At 35.3% G+C, this 21,031-nt stretch overlaps 1 protein-coding gene across 6 annotated transcripts in view; it reads right to left on the reverse strand.

Annotated features, from left to right (window-relative positions):
* The window catches only part of POT1 (protection of telomeres 1), an 84,418-nt gene extending 77,640 nt beyond the window's left edge, over positions 1 to 6,778 (reverse strand). For 4 of the 6 annotated variants that reach the window (XM_060020822.2, XM_060020823.2, XM_069541020.1 and 1 more), the window contains exons 1-4: positions 6,705 to 6,778; positions 5,732 to 6,019; positions 3,799 to 3,871; positions 617 to 708 (exon numbers count right to left, since the gene is read on the reverse strand). In XM_060020822.2, coding sequence (XP_059876805.1) covers positions 617 to 708; positions 3,799 to 3,871; positions 5,732 to 5,854 — 288 coding nt within the window. In that variant the 5' untranslated portion in view covers positions 5,855 to 6,019; positions 6,705 to 6,778. The remainder of the gene's footprint in view (positions 1 to 616; positions 709 to 3,798; positions 3,872 to 5,731; positions 6,020 to 6,704) is intronic. The other 2 variants (XM_060020819.1, XM_060020825.1) reach the window with 2 other exon arrangements.
* Between the last annotated feature and the right edge of the window lie 14,253 nt (positions 6,779 to 21,031).

Here is a 21,031-nt window from a genome sequence, read left to right on the forward strand (position 1 = left end):
CTATTCCTAGTTTTCTGAGTGTTTTGATTATGAAAGTGTGTAGAATTTTTCAAATGCCTTTCCTGCATCAATTAAGATGATCGTTTGTGTTTTTTTCCCTTTGCTCTATTACTGTGATATATTACAATGACTGATTTTCTTATGTTGAACCAAACATCATTTCTGGGATAAATCCCCCTTGGTCATTGTGTTTACTCCTTTTAATATGCTGTTGTGTTTGGTTTGGTATTATCTTGTTGGGGATTTAGCAGGCATTTCTTTTTATAACAATTATAGAAAATATTATAAAAATACAGAGTTATAGCTCATTATTTTTTAGTGAGAATTATTTTTTAATTAAGTGAAGAGAAAATGTATATATCTTTAAGCTATTCTATTGAACACTAAAAATTAAACTTAAGTGAGAGGAAAAATTGTCCCTTTTTATGTCAATGATAAGTTTTACTAACCTCTTACAAGTGTTCAATTTTAAAGATGTTGCTTTTTTAAGTATAATTTTTTATATACCTACAAATATATAATGAATCACTAAAATATGGCCTATGGGATAAATACAGCATCTTCAATAATTCTAAGCCTACTGCAAAAAAGATAAAGTAATATAAAAATACTTTACCCCTTCATAGAAAACTTTAGCACAGTCCTTTGCTAATTTTCCAAAAAATAATACACTGAGGGTGTTGATATCCGAATTTGAATTTTCTTGTTCTGTGGAGAAACACAGACACACAGAAAAACACTTTAGATATAAAGGTGTTCTAGACAAGAAAATTGATGACAACTAAATTCTAAAAACTATAGATAATTCAAAATATAATTATGAAGAAGAGTAATTAAAACGTTTAAAATTCACTTGTAGTTTACTCTTAACACCTTAAGTATCATAAAAATAATGTATAGAATGCTACTAGGTGTTAAAACCAAAATTATAACTAGTTGCACCTAAAATATGTTTTACAAATTTCTGTAAATACTACATTAACATCATATAATGACCACTTTCAATTTATTTTCACATGGTTATGATCAAAAGAACTGAATAAGTTACAATTATTCAATTTTTATAGTGTATAACATATCACTCCCCAAATACTTCATTTTTACTGATCTTCTGGTAATCTATAAGTATTAGAACATGAAGTTTTAATCTAGGGAAGTGTGTTCTTCTCCCCCAGCACCCGCATATTGAAGAATAAACGAGCATGTGTGTGTAAAAACCAAGCTATTTGTGATTTTGACAATGAAAATTACTAGGAAAAGAAGAAACAAACATTTTCCAGTAATCTCATTTGTATATTCTAGGCTTTGATAAAGAATCTCCATAATCTTCATTCTTCAGAGGCCACCTCCTAGAACCACTGAAGCAAGTTCAAATACTAAGATTCAATTACTATGTCATCGGAGGGAGGTCGCATTAATATAAGCTTTCAAACATTCAACTACTCGAAGAAACTGCCTTTATATCAGACTTTCATGTATCTATGAAGTACATGAAAGATCTTTCTAAAATTTGCAGTGTTACTTAAAACTCCTGAATCTGCTACTTTATCACCAGCAATGAAACAACTACATCTGTCTATTGCCTCCTTTCACTTACCTCTTTCATCCAACTCCTCAAAACAAGTATATACATAAACTGAAACACTAATGTTCCTTAAAAACAAAAACACAATGGCTTCTAATCAAGATATAATTTACTTCTTTAATATCTTAAATGACCTATCAAATGTCTATTTCTGGCCATGACAGAGTAACAGGGACAGGATTTGCTCTCCGGCCTTAAAGCAACTAGAGAAGTAAGAAAATATATATAAAACAACAGTTTTCAGACACTGGACAACAGTAAGTGCAGGTAAGTGATCTCTTTGAGATGGAAAACAAAGCAATAGCCCCAGCTTACTTCCTGGAAAGAGTTTCCAGGCAGCAGAAAATGGAGGTAAAAATCCAAAGAAAGCCCAACAGCCTCACTGAATTCAGAAGAGTTCAGATTTGAGGACAGCAAGGCAGCTAGAATCTGCATGACATGGTGCTGAAAGGAAGACAGCAGCATAGATAGATAAGAGCGCTCTGGAGATGGGTGCCTTCTGGTCTTTGGTTGAGTACTGATCTACAAAAGCATGGGAGGAAAGGGATTAGAACCACTTGAAAGAAACAGGCAGAACAATTCTGAGACTCACACAGGGCTGTGAACTGTTCTGGTTCCAACCAGCCAGAGTGGAATCCTCATACACAAAACACATAGTAAACTTGTCAGAAGGGCACTTCCTTAGTGATAAGGGCAAATTAGCCCCCAAATAAAGGCTGCTCTAGATCCATCCTACCAAAGCTAACCAAACTGATTCCAAGAGAATTTACAGTATTCCAAAACAAAGACAAATAATATTTAAAGGATTACAAATAAATCCAATATTTGATAATATAAAATTCTAAATGTCCAGGATCCAGTTAAAAAACTGCCAACCATACAGAAAGGAAAAACACGTAAGGATTGGGGGGGGGGGCAGGGAATCAATAGAAAAAAACTCAGAAATGACAGTGATGACAGGATTGCCAGAGAAGATTTTGGAACAGTTACTAAAAGTACATGTTCAAGGAAGTAGAAGAAAATAGATGAGGAGAACTGGCAGATATGAAAAAACTCAAGATGAACTTCCAGAGTTGAAAAATATAATATTAGAAGCTAATAGTACACTGATTGGAGTTAACAGCAGATTAACAGACAAGAAATGTTACTGAAAACTGGAAAATAGAGAAAAATTAATGAAAAGAAAGGCCGATTTTAAAGATCAGTAAAATAAATCTCTAGCCAGAATGATCAGAAAAAAAAGTGAGAGAGAGAGAGAAAATAGTCTCAAATTATCAAATCAGTGAAATGGGACACCACTACAGATCCTACCAACATTAAAAGCATATAAAAAGTATATTATGAATGACTTTATGCCAATATATCTGACAACCAAGATGACCTGATAAATTCCCTTAGAAACATAAATTACCAATCACTACAGGAAAAGACAGATTCCTATCATATTTTTCATAAATTTAACAAAATATTAGCAAATCATACCTAGGAATATATAAAAGGATAATACATCAGGCATACCACCTTATCCTGCTCTATTTGTCTACAAACCACATTTCTATCAATTATTACTTTATATAATTATTTGTTGAATTTATTTATTCCCCTACAATGTAAACTCCATGAATGCAAGAACGTTGTTTCGGTCACTGCTATATTCCCTGTACTTAGAACAGTGTCTGATATATATCTGGTTTTCAATAGTTGTAGAAATGTGGTTCAAAGTTTGTTTCCCATTCACTGCTGTAGACCATTCTTTATTCATTCAACTAATTTCAGACTTCAGATGAGATTTACTTTGGTCCCCAAGTATTCTAAACTCTTACCAGGATTATTTAAGGGTTACTAGGAAGAAGAATTCTCCCTCATGTAACTACACTTGGGTAAGAAATAACATGCTGAAAGTAGCATTTTCTTAAAATTTGCTAAGCTGTTTGGGTCACATTAGTGAAACTAGAAGTAGGGGGATGAGTTGGTTATTGTAATAGTCTAGATAGGACGTTAAAGGAATCTGAAGTATAACAGAAGCAATGGGAGAATGGGGAGAGGATAGACTTCGGAGAAAAAAATTTAGAGAGGAAAAGAATAACTTTTCATTCCATAGATTTTTACACTAGAAATGATTTTTGTGCTTATGTGTGTATGTATACATACACAAAGTTACCCATTTCCAGATTACAAGCAAAAAGTTAAGCAGAAATGGTCTTCTTATATACCTTGTAGTCCAATCTTCAAAACAGCTCTTCTGTTTCCACCATAAGTTAAAGAAGAGATAAGTGAGAGTTTTCCCTGAAACGAGAGAAAAACAGTTACACAGAAAAGCCAAAAGAGATTATAATACCAAGATACAAGTAAAAATTAGAATAAATTTTTTAATTTGCTTTATTCATCATTACAAAATACTGGAAAGAATCCAAGTACTGCTATACTGGGGAATGGATAAACAGACTGTGATGGAATTCTAGCAACCAATAAAAAGTAATACTATTGGGCTTCCCTGGTGGCGCAGTGGTTGAGAGTCCACCTGCCGATGCAGGGGACACGGGTTCGTGCCCCGGTCCGGGAAGATCCCACATGCCACGGAGCGGCTGGGCCCGTGAGCCATGGCCACTGAGCCTGTGCGTCTGGAGCCTGTGCTTCGCAACGGGAGAGGCCATAACAGTGAGAGGCCCGTATACCGCCAAAAAAAAAAAAAAAAAGTAATACTATTGATAAACTCAACAACCTGAAGAATCTCAAATGTCTTGAGTGAAAGAAGCCAGAATCGAAAGGCTACCTACTGATACCTGTAACATATAATACTGTACATCAACTATATTTCAATTAAAAAAATAAAAGGCTACATACTGTATGATTCAATTTACATGGCATTCTTGAAAGGCAAGAATACTGTATACTCTCAGAAAACTGGTCAAAAGTGGTTGCCAGGGATTGAAATTAGGGTAGCAGCTGACTCTAAAATTTTTTGGGGGAGGGTGATCATCTGTTCTATAGCTTGATTATGGTTGTAGTTATACGTTTTTATATATCTCTCAAAACTCACAGAACTGTATAGTAAAAACAATGAATTTCACAGTAAAATGTATTTAATAAAATTCAAGAAACATAAATATGTTTCTTGAGATATCTACAGACACGTGCAGGTTAGACAAAGGAATTTAAGAATTCAAACTGACATTTTACTTATATATAAAAGGGTTTATTTTAGTAACACTAATAAAAGTACTAGAATTTAAAAAATATTTCATTTAAATGCTTCTATATCAAACACACAAAATAAGAGAAGAATGATAAAGTTAGATACAGCTCAGTAATAATTAGTATTAATGACTTGTCACAAAGAAAAGGAATCTAATCACAGCACTTTATTAATAAATACAAGTATGCAAGAAACATCATCTGAATCAACCAAATGCAAAATGAGTTTACAAATACTAACAAGCATTTGATTAGGAATTTAAATTCAATGAAGTAGAGAAGACCAACTGTAATACGTAATACTCTATTTCATATGAAACAAAATATAAGGAAAATGGAAAATAAACAAAGGAATAAAAGATAAATGTCTACATGGAGAATATTGATTAGAAGGGCAAAACTGAAGTGTGGCGTTATTTCTCCTTCTTTTACTATCAGACCCATTTTATCAGTAAGTCCCTTACCTCCTTCCCAGCATTCTTAACTTTGTCCAAAACTTAAATATACAATAACTAAAATTAAAAATTCACTAAATATGCATACAATATTGGATATAACCCCAAAAAAAGTTCAGTAAACTTAAGGACAGAACAATAGAAATTCCACAATCTGAAAATCCCTCAGCCAAAAAAGAAAACAAAAACAAAATAGTACTGAAGAAAAACAAACTACCTCAGAGACCAGAAGTACAGTATCAAACAGTCCAACATACAAACATACATGTAACCGACATCCAGAAGGAGAAATGAGTAATAATATACTAAAAAAAAAAAAAATCCAAGAAACATTAGCCAATAATATCCCTAATTTGATGAACAACATTGACTTGTGGATCCAAGAAGCTCAGTTACCCACAAGCAAGAGAAATTCAAAGAAAAACCACACCTAGGCACTTGACAATCCAACTGCTGAAAACAAAAGACAACTATTCTGAGTTATGAAAATTCTTACCTCGATATATTTCCTGCTATAATCACAACCTGGCTGTAGGTATCTGAAATCTACTTTGTGTAATTTACTTAGCAGATCAACTTCAGGCAGTCCTTTGACTTCTTTTATTAATTCAAGTGGCATATCAGATCTGCTTCACAGTGCCGTGGAAAGCAAATTCAGTTAGGGAAGTTGATAGCTTACTGCTGAAAACACAAAGCCCAGTGTTTTATCCAAAATGTAGTCAATAATTTGCTTTAAGCTTCTTTGATTTAGTTTTGCTTTTCCTTTCCTTTAAGTTAGTCATCACTGTTGGGGGAGAGGGAGGAAGGATGGATTATGCTATAATTTTATTACAGGGATCAATACACGCATCCTCCTAAGGCATTGAAACTTAACCCTTTTTTATTTAGTTTTATATTTAAAGAACTACTTCTAAAAGCCAGTTTTAGGATCTGTACACACTGCACTAACAATTGCCTTTACCACTGTGCTTTAAAATGTACAAACTATGGGGAAGGGAAGGGAGGTTGAAAAGTTTTGGGTTTGTTTTTTAATCCCTTTGGCAGTTTTAATATTGTGTGGGCAAATTGTGCACGAAAAGCTTATTACTCCAAAATATATCAGTTGCCTCCCCCCCTCCAGCCCCTATGCAATCGAAAGAAACGACTATTGAACTGATGTTAACTTGTGCATTGCAGATTCAATCTTTTTTCTCAAACTTCTTGCCTGGGACACGAACTAGTGTCGATATTTAATTTTAGTGTGTGCCCACCAAGCTTCTCCAAGCCAGCTGGCCGTCTAGAGGGCGGGGGGGGGGGGGGGGGGTCCTGCATTAACTCAAGTCAGCTGCTCACAAAACGCCAAGCAAGATGGTCAACACAACAAGCTCACAAGAAAGACAAGTACGAACAGTTTCTCTGCAATAACTTCTCCAAATTTTTATCTAAACTAAATCAGCCTCTTCATAATACTGGTTCAGGTCCCGACTCACCTTGTACCCAAGCAACGAACTCCAAACGTACTTGGAAATTGACCAGCGCTCTAAACAGAAACCCGGAAGAGTTCAGACTGGCGCGCCCGTGACGTCACACGCACGCTAGCAACCCAGTCCTACGCATGCGTACACAGTCGGTAGGCGGGGGTAATCTGCCCCTTGCTCCTGGGCGCTTGGAAGGAAGAGTTGCGAGACGGTTTCCAGGCCTAAAATGCCCTGGAAGTTTCACGGAACACCTAGAGGGTGCGGTACCTGGGGAAGCGTGAGGCGGCTGTACTTCTCCCGCTCCCCGAATTGCCTCCGCTCCCCTTAGCCCCGCCCCGCCTATTTTGTGCAAACCGTGTGGGGGAGGGGTGTGCGGGGCGGTGGGAGACGGGAACGCTATGCTCTGTGGTTCCTAAATCCTGTAGCCAATGAAAAGCCTTTCCAAAACCAGAGCGGGTTTTAAGATTCCGTTTGGTAGGCTGGAAGTTCCTGTGGGCAGGGCCCTTATTTTAGCTTCCATTTCTCTCCGCCTAAAAGGCAGCGCTCAAATGCAGCTTTTACAGTGAAATAATTCCACCAATGAGTAATGCTACTTTTCAGACAGATTTGATTAACCACTTTGTTTATAGGGCAATGATTTTGTGCTATAATTAATGAGACATTGTTAAATGTGAATCCTCTGCTAATTTCTGATTTATGCCTCCAGTCATTTGATTTAAGCGAAACCACCTCAGTCCAAAACTATAATGAAATGAAGAATTACATAAATATTTCCAAGCCTATTTGGACTAAAATATCTGCCGTACATATATATTTGCAGGAAGAAATAGCTAACTATATTTAAAGAAAGTATTTTTTTCAGCAGGAAGCACTTGGTGTTAGTCCATCTTCCCTTTCTCTCCCTCCCCTGATTCATATATCACCAGTTGTGGTAACAGTCTGAGCTCAGCAGCTGGCCATTAGAGGAAAACTTTCCTAAGTAAGGCTTAGATCCTCTCCTTGTTCCTACCCTGGTCTCTACCAGCTCATAAAAACTGTTCTTGCCTAAGTGAAGCCCTCCACCTTGGCCCTGGATCCTTGCCATGTTCATTTCACCTGTCATAAATTACATATCTTCTCTCAACCTATTTTCAACTTTTCCTTCTTATTCTTTGTGTTGATCTGAAACAAAGAAACTACCGGATAATTCTCCAGCAAAGATGGGTTTATTTGGGATCAGCAGAGCATGGCAACTCAGGGTCTGCAGCCAGGGGGAGACATGCAAGACCCAGACTGGCAAGGGAAGAAGAAAGCTGATACAGAGGGGGAAAGGGAGTTGTGAGGGTTTTAGTAAACAAAGAGTCCATGGCTTTTCATTGGCTGAGTCTTTGCCGGGAAAGAAGTCTTTCTTCTTCCTGTTGAGGTCAGCAGGGTGTGAGAGCTCCCTCTTCTGGTTTCCCAACTCTATTTAATTGAGGTTTCTGTTTATTAATTTTTTACATTTGCCGTTGGCATTTAAACACATTCTTCCACAGCCTAAGCTTACTAAGGGCAAGGAGAATTGTTTACTATTGTATGCATAAAACTTGAGCAGTTCTGTAGGTGCTAAATATTTGTTGAATAAATGAATGTTCAGGAAAAAATTTTCTCTTTCCTCACCTCTAGCTTCCATCATTCCATTTCACCCCCAATTCTACCCTATTAACACTGAAATTGCCTTTCCAAGATAACTGAAGACCTCTTTGTTGCTAAGCCAAAAGGATACTTTTTAGTCTTTCTTACTCATCTTTTTAAAAAGTATTTTCATTTTGCTACTGTAACTGAGCAGGACCCTATGAGGCCTTCCAGGGACAGGACCCACCCCCCCACCCCCCACCGCCAATGTCCTTCACCTGCTTCTTGTCTGTAGAAAACCTTTAGCCAAACAATAAATTCAATCAGAGAAATGAGAAAATGCAGAAACAAAGGAAAATAGTCAAATAAGACAAAATAATGATGGTTTAGCCATTAAACAAAGTTAAGGACCTTTGGCTCCTCCTTAAAGGCTATAGAAAACATTCTGAGCCATATCCTTTGAGCTGTCTTGCAGATAGTGAAACGCCCACCAGGTGGAAGATGTTAACTGTATGCTGCCCACAAGCATGTAGACCCCCAAACCAGTTGGAACCAGAAGGTTGATGATGTTGATGCCCAGTTACCTCACCACCAACCAATTGGAAGAATGTCCATGTACTGATCATGTGCCCCCAAACCCTCTCCTCAGCATGTAGCCCTTTTCCTCTTTACCCTGTATAATCTCCAAGCAAAACCTAGGGAGTTGGGAGTTGGTTCTTTGGCCATAAGTCCACCTTCTCCCCAGGACTGCTAGCTTCCTCAATAATGCTATCTTTCCTTTTACCCAATATTTGCCTCTCAGTATTGGATTCTTGAGCAATGAGCAGCCAAGTTTGAGTTTGGTAACACTACCACATGTTCTTAGTTTTTCTCTTATCCTCCATCAACTGAACCTTTCAAAGTTTTCTTTTTTCTTTCCTATTTAGCCTGTAAATGTCCATATCCCACTGTGATGCAGATATCTAACAGAAGTGTACATAACTGCTTTTTTTGTTGTGATTGTTCTCAATTACTCTAGAACCCAGATGTTCCCTACATATCCAAGTAACTTCCAGTCTTGTTTCTTCTTCACAACCTCCCAATTAGTGGCAGAGCTGGGGATGCATCTGGCTCCAGATCCTATACTTCTTTCCCTGACATTAGCAATTAGTTTGTCCTACCAATGAAGAAAATTGAACATGAAATACAGCATAATTTAAGACAATAAAAGGAGAAAAAAAAGAAACTGAATCAACTAGACAAGGTTACTGAACTCATATAATGCCAAAACAATCCATTATTGTTTTTCTACATCCATTGAAGCAGCATAAAAAGCTACTCCAAGACTAATAATTAATGTAATAGCTATTACAAATTATAATTTTTAAACATGCGGAGAAGAAAGTTTTGGTATAAAATCTACAATGTAAAAATTTTCAATTTTTAAGAAAAGTTAAAATGAGATTCTCACTAATAAATAATGAGCACTAAAAGAATTTTTTTAATTGAGAAAAGCATAAATATAAGGATTCAGTGCTGTTATTCTCAGTAATTGACCAAAATGAAAGAAATTAATCTACAAATTTCTGGTACTTTTTATCTCTTATTAGCATTTTTAAACTGCTTTTTAATATTTACTTTTTAATGTTGAAATTTTGAACTGAATTTTCTAGACACCCAACACTTCAATTTTATTTCCTTTGCATTTCATTAATTGTGGGGCCATTAACCCATTCCTATTGCAATCAACTATCTTCCTGCAAGCATTTGTTATCATGTTGCATCCCAACAGCTTGACAATATCATGTTCTACTTATTCCTGAGATTTCCCAACAGTAATATCTAGGCTACATTGTTTAGCATTCATTTCCTCATAATTCAATAGCATTTCTGTCCAATCCTATTGAACATCTCAATAAATGTATAAAATCCTATTTCTAAAGCATCAAATTTTTATATTGTTATACAGTTGAACCAAGATATCTCAAACAAATTTATATTTCAAGTATAAATTTAAATATGTAATAGGTATGTAATCACAGTGCATATTAGGAAAACAACAGAGATCTTTTTAGACATAATATTGAGTATCACAAATTGGGGGAAAAAATCAATGTCTATTGAAGAGATTGCCCAATAACATGTATTTTAGTAGTATTTTTAAAAATTTACATATGACTTCCAGTTTTCTTCGAACGAAATTCAGTGAAAAGCCCTGTCTGAGAGGAATACTAAGGGACAAACCACACACTAAGGAAAAAGTGAATGGCTGGAAACAGAAAATAACAGCCTAAAAGCCTAGTTAACATTACAGGGATACACGTGTGTGAAGCAAGGCTGCACTAAGCAAGAAGGGCCATGATTTTATCATGAAGAAGAGTGGGATATTCTCTGCTGGACCATGCCATGAGGCACGTAAGTAACTCATAGTGTCTAAGAGGCACAGGGTTGATTGAGACAGGCTGTCTCAACAGAGATAATCTTCAGTTAAGTTACACCAAAGATATATATTGAGATGAAAAAAGCCTGCATTCACAACATCAACATGAGTTAATTCAGAATAAGATTCTCTGACAAAACCGTTTATAGAAAAAGCAAAACAAAGAAACAAACAAACCAAAAACCCCCCAAGATCCCCAGGTGCCAATGTGTGGGAAGAACCACGTTGCCTAAGAAAATGGTTGGTTCTTCAAGTTTCTCTGTAGAGGTGGGGAAGAGGGAGAAATTGAGAAGGAACCAGCAAAAAGCCAGAGGGTATGCATGATTCCCTGAAGAGATGTCATTTTTTGATGCCTGTGCTGTCCTTCATTCACCCATTCAAAAAAAAAATCTTTAATAAGGTAAAGTTATTGAGATCACAGGAAGTAAGGAACTTGGTCTATGTTCAGATTGATACAAGTATAATTGAGGCAGCACACACAGAAGAGAGAGAAAGAAAAATAAGAGGGAAAGACCTGCTGGAAATGAACAGACATGAAGAATAGATTAGTCAAAGGGGAACTTTCAACTTCTTAACACTGTAGACGAATGTAACTTCTTAACACTGTATGCCTTGAGTTTAGAGTCCCCATTTTCTGAATGCCCTATGCTTTATACCATGTGGATATGTCCTGGAAAATCCTGCAATACTACTCACATATAGAACTTTATATCTATTTAATCTTAGACTAAAAAATTGTGTTGATGGCTCGTTTTAGAAAGACTCTGGTCCAGTTCTGAAAGTTGGAGAGTGTGGTAGCAGGTAGCAGTATGTAATCTGATATTTTTCTCTTTTGTTCCCATCTTTTTTGAGTGATCAAAAATGGGCACATTTTTAAAACCTTTATAATGAATAGTTTTGAATAATGGAAAATTGATTAGGAGGTTGCATGTTTTTTTAAATTCATCATGGTTATTTGGAATAATTGAGAACCATGTGCTTTAGGTTCAAAATGCATTTTTAACACAAAAAGACATTTTGTACCTTTGTCAGATCTTTCTTCTATTAGTTTAAATAAAATCTGCATTTATTCATTACCTTCATACATTTTTTTTCAGGAAATGGAAAATTCAACATCATAGAGCCCCCTTGATGAAAATTGAGGGTATCTTATCCATTTTTCACTTGTGTACAACAACGAGAATTTCTATAGCTAAATGACAGTTTTTCTTTTCTCCCTACAATGATAGATTATAGCTACCGTATTAATTAGAGAATAAAATATCATTTGTGTTGGCCCTACTTTTTTTTTTTTTTTTTTTTTGCGATATGCGGGCCTCTCACTGTTGTGGCCTCTCCCGTTGCGGAGCACAGGCTCCGGACGCGCAGGCTCAGCGGCCATGGCTCAACGGGCCCAGCCGCTCCGCGGCATGTGAGATCTTCCCAGACCAGGGCACGAACCCGCGTCCGCTGCATCGGCAGGCGGACTCTCAACCACCGTGCCACCAGGGAAGCCCTGGCCCTACTTTTATCTAGTCCTCAATAGTAAAACATTAGTCCAAAGTATCTTTCCTATGATTAGAGTGGAATACAAATGATTACCATGTAATCACATTTGAAGAACTTCAGTTTAATTAGGGTATATTCAACCCAGAGTGCAGTGTCAAAGTCTGGCACAGTCAAAGGAATAGAACAGATGGAGAAAAACAAACACTTGACCATTCCTAATTATTTTCATATTAAGGTGGTATAAACGAGTCCAAAGTCTAGAGGCATGTTTGTTTAACAGAGTCTTGTAAGTCTATTAGAATGTAAGGAAATGGTGAAAGGGAAATTTATTCTTTTTGCCTTGTCATTTATATCTGACCATGAAGAATTTTTTATGTACTCCAAGTAATCTGATAATCAATTCTATTCATATTAAACTTACAAATACTAATAACATTAATCTTGATAAATCTCCTCCTTAACTTTTCCTTATATTAAACATTCTTTTCTTTCTATCTCTGCCCATTAGCCTTTATATCAAACCATTCATTCCTCCCTCAGAAAAATCCTATCCTCTTTGCCACAATTACAGATTCAGGAATGAGCATGTGACCCAATGCAAGCCAAGGAGAGATGAAAAGATATTTGATGGGTACTTCTGGGAGAGATATTTTTCCTCTCTCTGTAGTGACAATATGACAAATCAGCCTCCCATCTTCCTGATACAAAGTGAGGAAACATGTAGACTAATTACTCCTGGATGCCATTCCATCACCAGAAAGGAACCAGATTTAAGATGAAGCCAGTCTGTGGTAACTGAGCAGAATGTCAGATTAAAAAAAAAAAATTCTGCAAACTTGATAGCCTTAAGCCCTTGAATCAATTAATTCTGAAATTCACATGCCTCTGAATTTCTAGTTATATGAGCTCGTTTCAGTTTTACATGACTGGAAGTTGAAAGAAGGTTTCTTTCAGGCAAGCAGAAGGGAATTCATAGGTACAAGACATCTAACATCACTAATAATCTTCACTTAGCAAAATCTGAGACGAGATGGGAGGATTTTTAAAAAAACAGCCTCTAAGAGCTATATTTCCAAAATTCTTATTTCCCATGAATTCCAGACTTATATTTTCAGATGCATGCTAGATATCTCCATTCAGATGTCTAGAAGATATCTCCAACTTTCAAACCATAACAGGCCCAAGAGAGAACTCAGGATGTTATGAAACTCCAAATTGCTCCTTTTTAATATTCCCTAACTCAGTGAACAACACCATCTTCACGCAATTCATTACTCAGGCTAAACCACCTTGAGGATGCCCTTAATTATTCTTCTAACACTCCACAACCAATCTGTAAGTCCTTTGCCTCTGTCTTCAGATCATGTCCTATCCTGAATCCAGGCACTTGCCACCACCTCCATCAAGCCAATTATCTTTCATTGTTACAAAGCAACAGCTTTCTAACTATCATTCTTATCCTCTTACATCCAATTACCCACATAAGATCCAGAGTGATTCTTTAAAAAATATATTCAGAAAATGTCACTTCCCCTTGCAATATCTTTCAATGGTTTTTCATCACACTCAGAAAAATATAATCTGGCCTCTCACCACCTCCACCTTTACATTCAAATATTCTCCTGTCTCTCTGCTAAAATGTACTGACCCTCTGCTGGGTTTGAAACATCCTAAACACACTGAAATTCTCTTCTCCAAATATCCATGAAACTCGCTCTCTTCCTTCAGGTGTCTGCTGAAAAGTCACCTTACCAGAGAGTGCTTTCCTAACCATTTGTTCACTAGTCTTTTACTATCTTGTGTTAGTTTTAAAGCAAATAGGTGACTATATGTTATCAGTCCAAATGACAATGTTTGATCTCCAGATCTGTTGATAACTGATCATCTACTCTTAGACTTTTCAGTAGTAAGAGCTAATCCATTTTTGCTTATGACATCTTGACATGAATTTTGTTTTGTTTTGTTTTTCATTTGCAACGAAATAATTAGTACAAGTTTTTAACTCTCCATGAGTCAAAAACTGAGCTTGGCTATACTATGTAAACCTTCTCCCATTATGGGCTTTGTAAGCTGACTCATCTCTTTTTCTTTTTTTTTTTTTTGCGGTACGTGGGCCTCTCACTGTTGTGGCCTCTCCCGTTGCGGCCTCTCCCGCTGCGGAGCACAGGCTCCGGACATGCAGGCTCAGCGGCCATGGCTGATGGGCCCAGCCGCTCCGCGGCATGTGGCATGTGGGATCTTCCCGGACTGGGGCACAAACCCGTGTCCCCTGCATCGGCAGGCGGACTCTCAACCACTGCACCACCAGGGAAGCCCAAGCTGACTCATCTCTTAAACACATAAGGAAAAAACATTCTGCAAGTGACAAATTCCCTCACCAAAAATATCACCAGAACAAACAAACCGCCAAATTTCTAGAAGAAATAAATCCACACAGATACTATATAACTTTCTTAGAAAACTTCAACCCAGATCAGAGAAAAAAATCAGGCTTCAGATCAGTAATCACAGGAAGTGCTGAACAAGGACATCGGATGAAGATGGCTGACTAAATATAAGCACCCTCTCCAAGCCAAATCACCCTTAAATGGCCATATATATTTTACAAAATGATAAATATAAAGTGGTGATGGAAAACTAGAATACCTTTTATTAATTAGCCATGTAATTTGAAGAATTAGTTAAGTGTATAAAACAGAGAAAAGAGGCTCATGCAAACTACAGCTCAAAAGACATTAGGAGGAGGACTGAGGGGCAGATGTGAAATGTTTACCAAAGGATGATTCAAGTCCAGAGCAACACATTAGAACAGTTGGGGAGCCCCCCAGAGAAGCGATTATTTGAGTGAATGCATGCGGAATAGCTGGATGGAGCCCTCTCCTTCTCTGGGCATCAGCTGCATTTGCCCTCAGAGCAAAGTGGCGAGGGTCAGTGCCTGCATCACGGAAACCAGACATAATTAGACAGAAATTTCAAGCAGAGTTTACCAGCACTTTATGCCCACGGTCTCCTGAGGCCTGCTCTGGTATCAGAACATACATCCACAGCCAGGCAAACAGAAATTAGCAAACAAAATTATAAGGAACTAGCAAAAACATCACCAAAAGTTTGAGGAAAATATGCTTTATTAACATGTCACCAAACCCAATTTTTGAAGAAATTAATCTCAATATTTTAGACACCAAACAGAAGACTTTAAAAGGCACAGAGTTAACATCTTCAGAGTGAGTCAAGATGTTACAAAAATATCAGAAATAATAACGTTACCTATCATAGATGTAGATTATTAGATGTGTATAAAATAATGCTCTGTAAAAATTTACACCAATAAAATTCAAAGGCTAATTGAAATAGATAAATCGATAATTTTCTAGGGAAGTATAAATTGCTCACATTGGTTCTAGAGTGATGGACTATGAATCAATGAACAATTATAGATAAAATTTAAAAAAATGAAAGATTTATTCTTAAAAAATGCACAACAAAGACACTTTTAATCTGGAGTAGGAACAAAATCTCTGCCCACTTCTAACAAAGAAAATGAGAAGTAGAAATAGTAATTTTATTTTAGATTATATTAGCACTAAAAACCCCCAACTTTAAAGCACACTAATAAAGGATACCAACTGCATTGGACATTGGAGATGAAATGTTGAGAACGATTACATTAAGAGAGAAACTTTGGAAAGATTAGCAACTACTTCTGATCATGAGCAAATCTGTCAGAGTAGCAGGTTTCCATAGTGCTTGGTACCACTCAGTGGAAAATTAACTCTTGCGTTAGACATCAAGACCAAGTGCATGGGCTGAAGAAGCCTTCCTGAGTGTCTTAGCCCTCATGGATTGGCAAGGGAATTGGAGTTGAAGGAAAAAAACCCTATATATATATTCCATTTTTGCAGCAAAGAAGTTTACCACACCCTTCATCATGTTAGCCTAAAGTAATCTTCCGGTCTCTTCCCACATTAAATTCTGTAAACAACTGGGGCCAGAAAGAACTTCTCACATTCAAAGGTATGCAGAAATGTAAAAGGCACATGTAAGGAAAAAAGTCATAAAAGAATATAAAACGCTGAAAACTAAGATGGCCTACAAAATATTTTAACATGGAGTAGATAAAAACTTTGGTTAAGTATTTTCCTATAGAATCAAATAGCTTTTTAAATTAAAAAAAGAATTTTAATTGTTTAAAGCCCTCCATGTGTGAAGATTTCAAGACAGAAATATAGGAATCAGAGGAGAAATAATAATACAACAAAAGAAGTGGAGACAAAAATAAAACCACAATAAGTGATGCAATAGTTGAATCATCCACACAATTGAAAACAAATCTACCTAAAAGAAGGACAAATTTCAGCATATTGAATTAAATGTAATAGAAAAGAAAAAAACATTTAAACAATTAGAAAGAGATAGATGTAGAAGTTTGCCAACGTAGACCTATTATACACATACCTGGGGTCCGTGTAGAGGAGAATAAAGCGATTTGAACAGAAAATAGAGTTAAAAATATAAATGAAGAAAAATTCCTGAGATAAAAAATTTTGATTCAATAAATTGAAGGTGGACATTGTATTCTAATTAAAATTGGCTCTGACTTGTTAATACTATGACATTTTCATGTAAATTTCCTGGATTTAAAACAACAGAAAGATTTCTATGGCATTCAAGCCACCAAACCAAAATATCCAATAAAATAAAAGATCAACTCATTTTAAGCCACTTGTCAGATTGGTTTTAACCTTTGCTACAGCATTTTTCAATGTGAGAAAGAAATAAAGCAATTCTAGGAAGTCCTCGAGTAGGAGAAGTGTGACTCAAATATTTTGTACTGTTTTAAATTTTTGTTTATCTAAAGGCAGCAGACAAGTGATAGTAGATGACTCTTTTGCTATAGCAAGCTCTGAAAAAAAAATTAGATTGTTCTAATTTGTATAGTCTATGTTATTTCCAAAAAAAAAAAAAAATTAAAAGGATTCCTCAAAAGCTGGACTTCACAGAGACTTTAATATGAAAATGTAGTTTGTGAACCTCCTACACAGGGATGCAAATGAAATGTTTCTCATTCTTATTCTTCCATGCATTCTTCTTTTCTCAGAGTATGTTCCAGGAAATGGGTTTGTGTAAAGCTTGTACAGATCTTCCCAGTGAAATTCTTTTTAGCTTACCTTCCAGTTACCTTCTTGGAACAATGAATACTGGAGCCTGGACACAAGTAAAGAAAGTTTTCTTCTATTTTTTTTTCACATATGTAAGCATCATTTTATTAGGCTAAACTTACATTAGATATAAATGGTAAATATTTCTTAAAATTTAAAACTTTTTACATTATGATATATATTTTCTTTCGTAATGAAAACTGTCTGCCTTGATGTTACTTATTAATAAGTAGTTTAAAACCAAATATCCTTGATTTCTCTCTTTAGCCACTTATATTTTCTGCATCTTAAGTCTGATGATACATGGCAGAGACTTTCTCTTTGCTTTTCCCCTTTCCATTTCCAATTTCTTACTTCTACTGTAAGTGCAAAAATAAATTAAAAATAAGAGACTTAAGAGACTTCCCTCACCCCTTTTCTTAGAAAACTTACTTTGGAAAACCGTAATTGTAAGTTCTTTCTTTGTTACTTTGAAAAGTATGTAAATCTTTTAGAAGCTAAATAAGACTCTTACCAGCGTTATGACCCAAGTATGTCTCTCTCAAGGAAACTGGAAGGCATCTCTTTGAAATGCAATCATCAAGGAAGATAGCATCCAGTCTTCCCATTTTTGAGGGAGGGTTGCAAAATTACCTCCTGGAATGAGAAGAGAAGAAGGGGAAAAGGAAGTTGGGAGGGCTATGGTAAACAAAGAGTCCATGGCTTTTCACTGGCTGACTTGCGACAGTTCTCATTGGCTGAGTCCTTGCTGAAGGAGGAGGAATCTATCTTGTTCTTGTTGAGCCTCACTATCTATTGCGGCTCCGTGTGAGAGCTCCCTCTTCTGGTCTCCTGACTTTTTAAAATTAAAGTTTCTGTTTATTAATTCTTTACAACCCAGAAAAATCTCACTCGAGTCCCAGTGCTTTATAACCAAGTTCAGTTCTTGTTCTATACCAATGTCTAACTCTGTAGTAATACTGCAGTTTTATTACACGATAGAAAAATTCAAGGTTGTTATTATTGATAAAATCTTTGGAAGTATAGTAAAATCATTTTTGTGTTTATGCTCAGAAATTTATTTTACCAGTTATTGTCATCAGTTCTAGAGAACCCTTTTTTTACAGTAGTAGTTAAATAGCAGAGCCTAAGAAAGACACTGAAAAATGAAAAGTGGTTTAATTAAGTTTCCATAACTGGATCTGAGCATTTTTATTTTGGAATAAAACTGCAAGCACTTAAATATTTTGAAGTTAACACTTTATTAAGATAAATAGAGAAAATTCACAGCTCTCTTGGTGTTGAATTGTTCCAGGCTGTCTGGCTTCATAGCAGTTTACAAGAAGCTAGTGCACTGATTTACAGCATAAAGCTATCTCTGCAACCAGAGAGGCTAGCTATTTTATTACTTGATAACTGGAATCTTAGATTGTGAAAACACAGCAAAATCTACACTAAGAAGAGTATGCCCTCACAATCTGTTGTTCATATACAGAGCTTGTGTAAAATTTAAAGTAAATCATCTGAAGAATGAAGATATTTTAAAGTGAAAACAGAGTCATATTTACTCTCAATTCTTATGTTCAACCATTACCTCACACTGATTTCAAAATTTTTCTGTGAACACATATAACAGAAAAACTGATAGGTAAACTATAATACCAATGAGAATCTTCCCAGAAAATTTAGCAAGTGACAAAAACTTATATATTGTATTTGTGCTTGACATTATTCTTGCAGTTCTGCTAATTTATCACAAACACTTAAGATTTTTTTAGGACTAATTTTTAATTATTGGAGTTTAGGAAATTGTCAACATTTTCAAAATCCCTATGGGGATGAGTCAGAAATTAAATTTTCACTGTAATGGAAGGAATGCAGGCAGTGATACGTTTTCCTTTTACCTTAACAGAAAACTTCTGAGATAAATTCAGTGAGGTTTTTCTTCTTGTCATTTTGGGGAGAATGGCATTTTTTATTTTTCAATAACTAATTGAGAGACTATTGAATCTTACATATTTTTAATTAAAAACCCTGATATTTATTTTGTGATACGACTGTCATTTGACATAAAACAACTCAAAGGAAACTTTTAAGTAATGGATGATATAAAAGTGAATGAGCTGCAAAAACAGGTATGCTTAAAACAAAAATCTTACACTTTCACCTAAATGTAAAAATGAGTAGATTATTTCTACAGGGGGGAAAAATATGTTATTTAGAAGGTAATTAACATAATAATGAAAACATCACTTGTAAAAATTTTAAAAGATTAAATGATGATAAAAAGATTAAAATCTATTGGGAAATGCGACATAGCAAAACAAGTCTTTATGAAATAAGCTCACACAGCTAAGGCAGACTATATCAGCTGTTCATCTTCTTGAAACAGCATGCTTAAAGCTTCATCCTACAGCATCAAACCTACAGAATTATGCAAAACCAAATATCTATTTTAATAAGTTGGAAGTATGCTTAAATTGGATCAATTTTCAACCAAAACACAAGTTCAAAAATATATAAAATAATTTCAGCATGTTATATAAAACAAAGTTTTATGTTCTGTAAAATGTTTGTGTTGAAGCTAAGAAAAATTATGTTTATACAATGTGGTACATACAGTTATGAGATGTATGGCTTAGCACCTGTTCTAATTGATGGAGTAAGACATATCTACAAATTCATACAAACTAAGCACATTGTATACCTTGATTTTTGCTTGTCTTCTTTCCTGAATAAACCCCATAGATATTTAATACAGATATCCAGCGTGTTAGCCCTCTCACCAGGTAAGACGAAGGTAATCAAACCTGTATGGCTAGAAGATATTTTGGGACTATGTGAAATCACTCATGTTTTGTAAGAAAACCTCTGATTTGTAATAAATGTTTTATTGCAATATTTATTTGGAAGAATAAGTTTTGGTGTTAAAATACTGATTTATTGCTTCTCAAAATGTATTTGACAACACACAAAACAGGAAAAGCGTTCCAGAAAGAAAAATATTTTGACAAGAAAAAGTTTAAATGTTTAAAATTTTAGTTTAAAAATATATTTCATAAACATTTAAAATAACATTATCATCAGTGTGAATAAAATCAGAGCTTTAAAATAAAAATATTAGAAATACGTGTTTACCTTATTGCCCCTTCATTAGAAATGGAAGCAGAATGGTCCGTCTCAAGAATTAAAGATAAATGTTCTCAAGATTATTGTGGTTTGTTGCATCATTTCTGTGCATTAATAATTGGAGTTGGAGAGTTTCCCATAGCTAATTATTTTTGCAATAAAATAGTTAAAGAATTTCTCTGAAACCTTTCTTCTGAGATTTTAAAAATCATTTATTCAAATCATGCATTTCCATGAATGAGTCATCACAATGAGAGCAGGAAAACATTTAGAAATTGCATGCTTCACTACAACATAACCTGCCTTTATATTTGCCTAACTGCTTTTGCCTTAAAGCAAATAGAGCCTTATGTATAATATACAATGACAGACACCACTTCCTTTTTATTTCAAAAGCCACTTGTAAATTAGTTATTTGGAACTCAGAATGCATTTTTTTCCTATGGAATAAGAAATATTAAGTATTTAAGTAACTCTCAAGGTAAATCATACACACATAATCCAATGTATAACTGAATAATAATAAAATTAACATCGTAATTTCATGAGTGGCTACTAACTTATTCTAATTA

Source organism: Delphinus delphis, chromosome 9 (genome assembly GCF_949987515.2).
Source record: "Delphinus delphis chromosome 9, mDelDel1.2, whole genome shotgun sequence".
Lineage (NCBI taxonomy): Eukaryota > Metazoa > Chordata > Mammalia > Artiodactyla > Delphinidae > Delphinus > Delphinus delphis.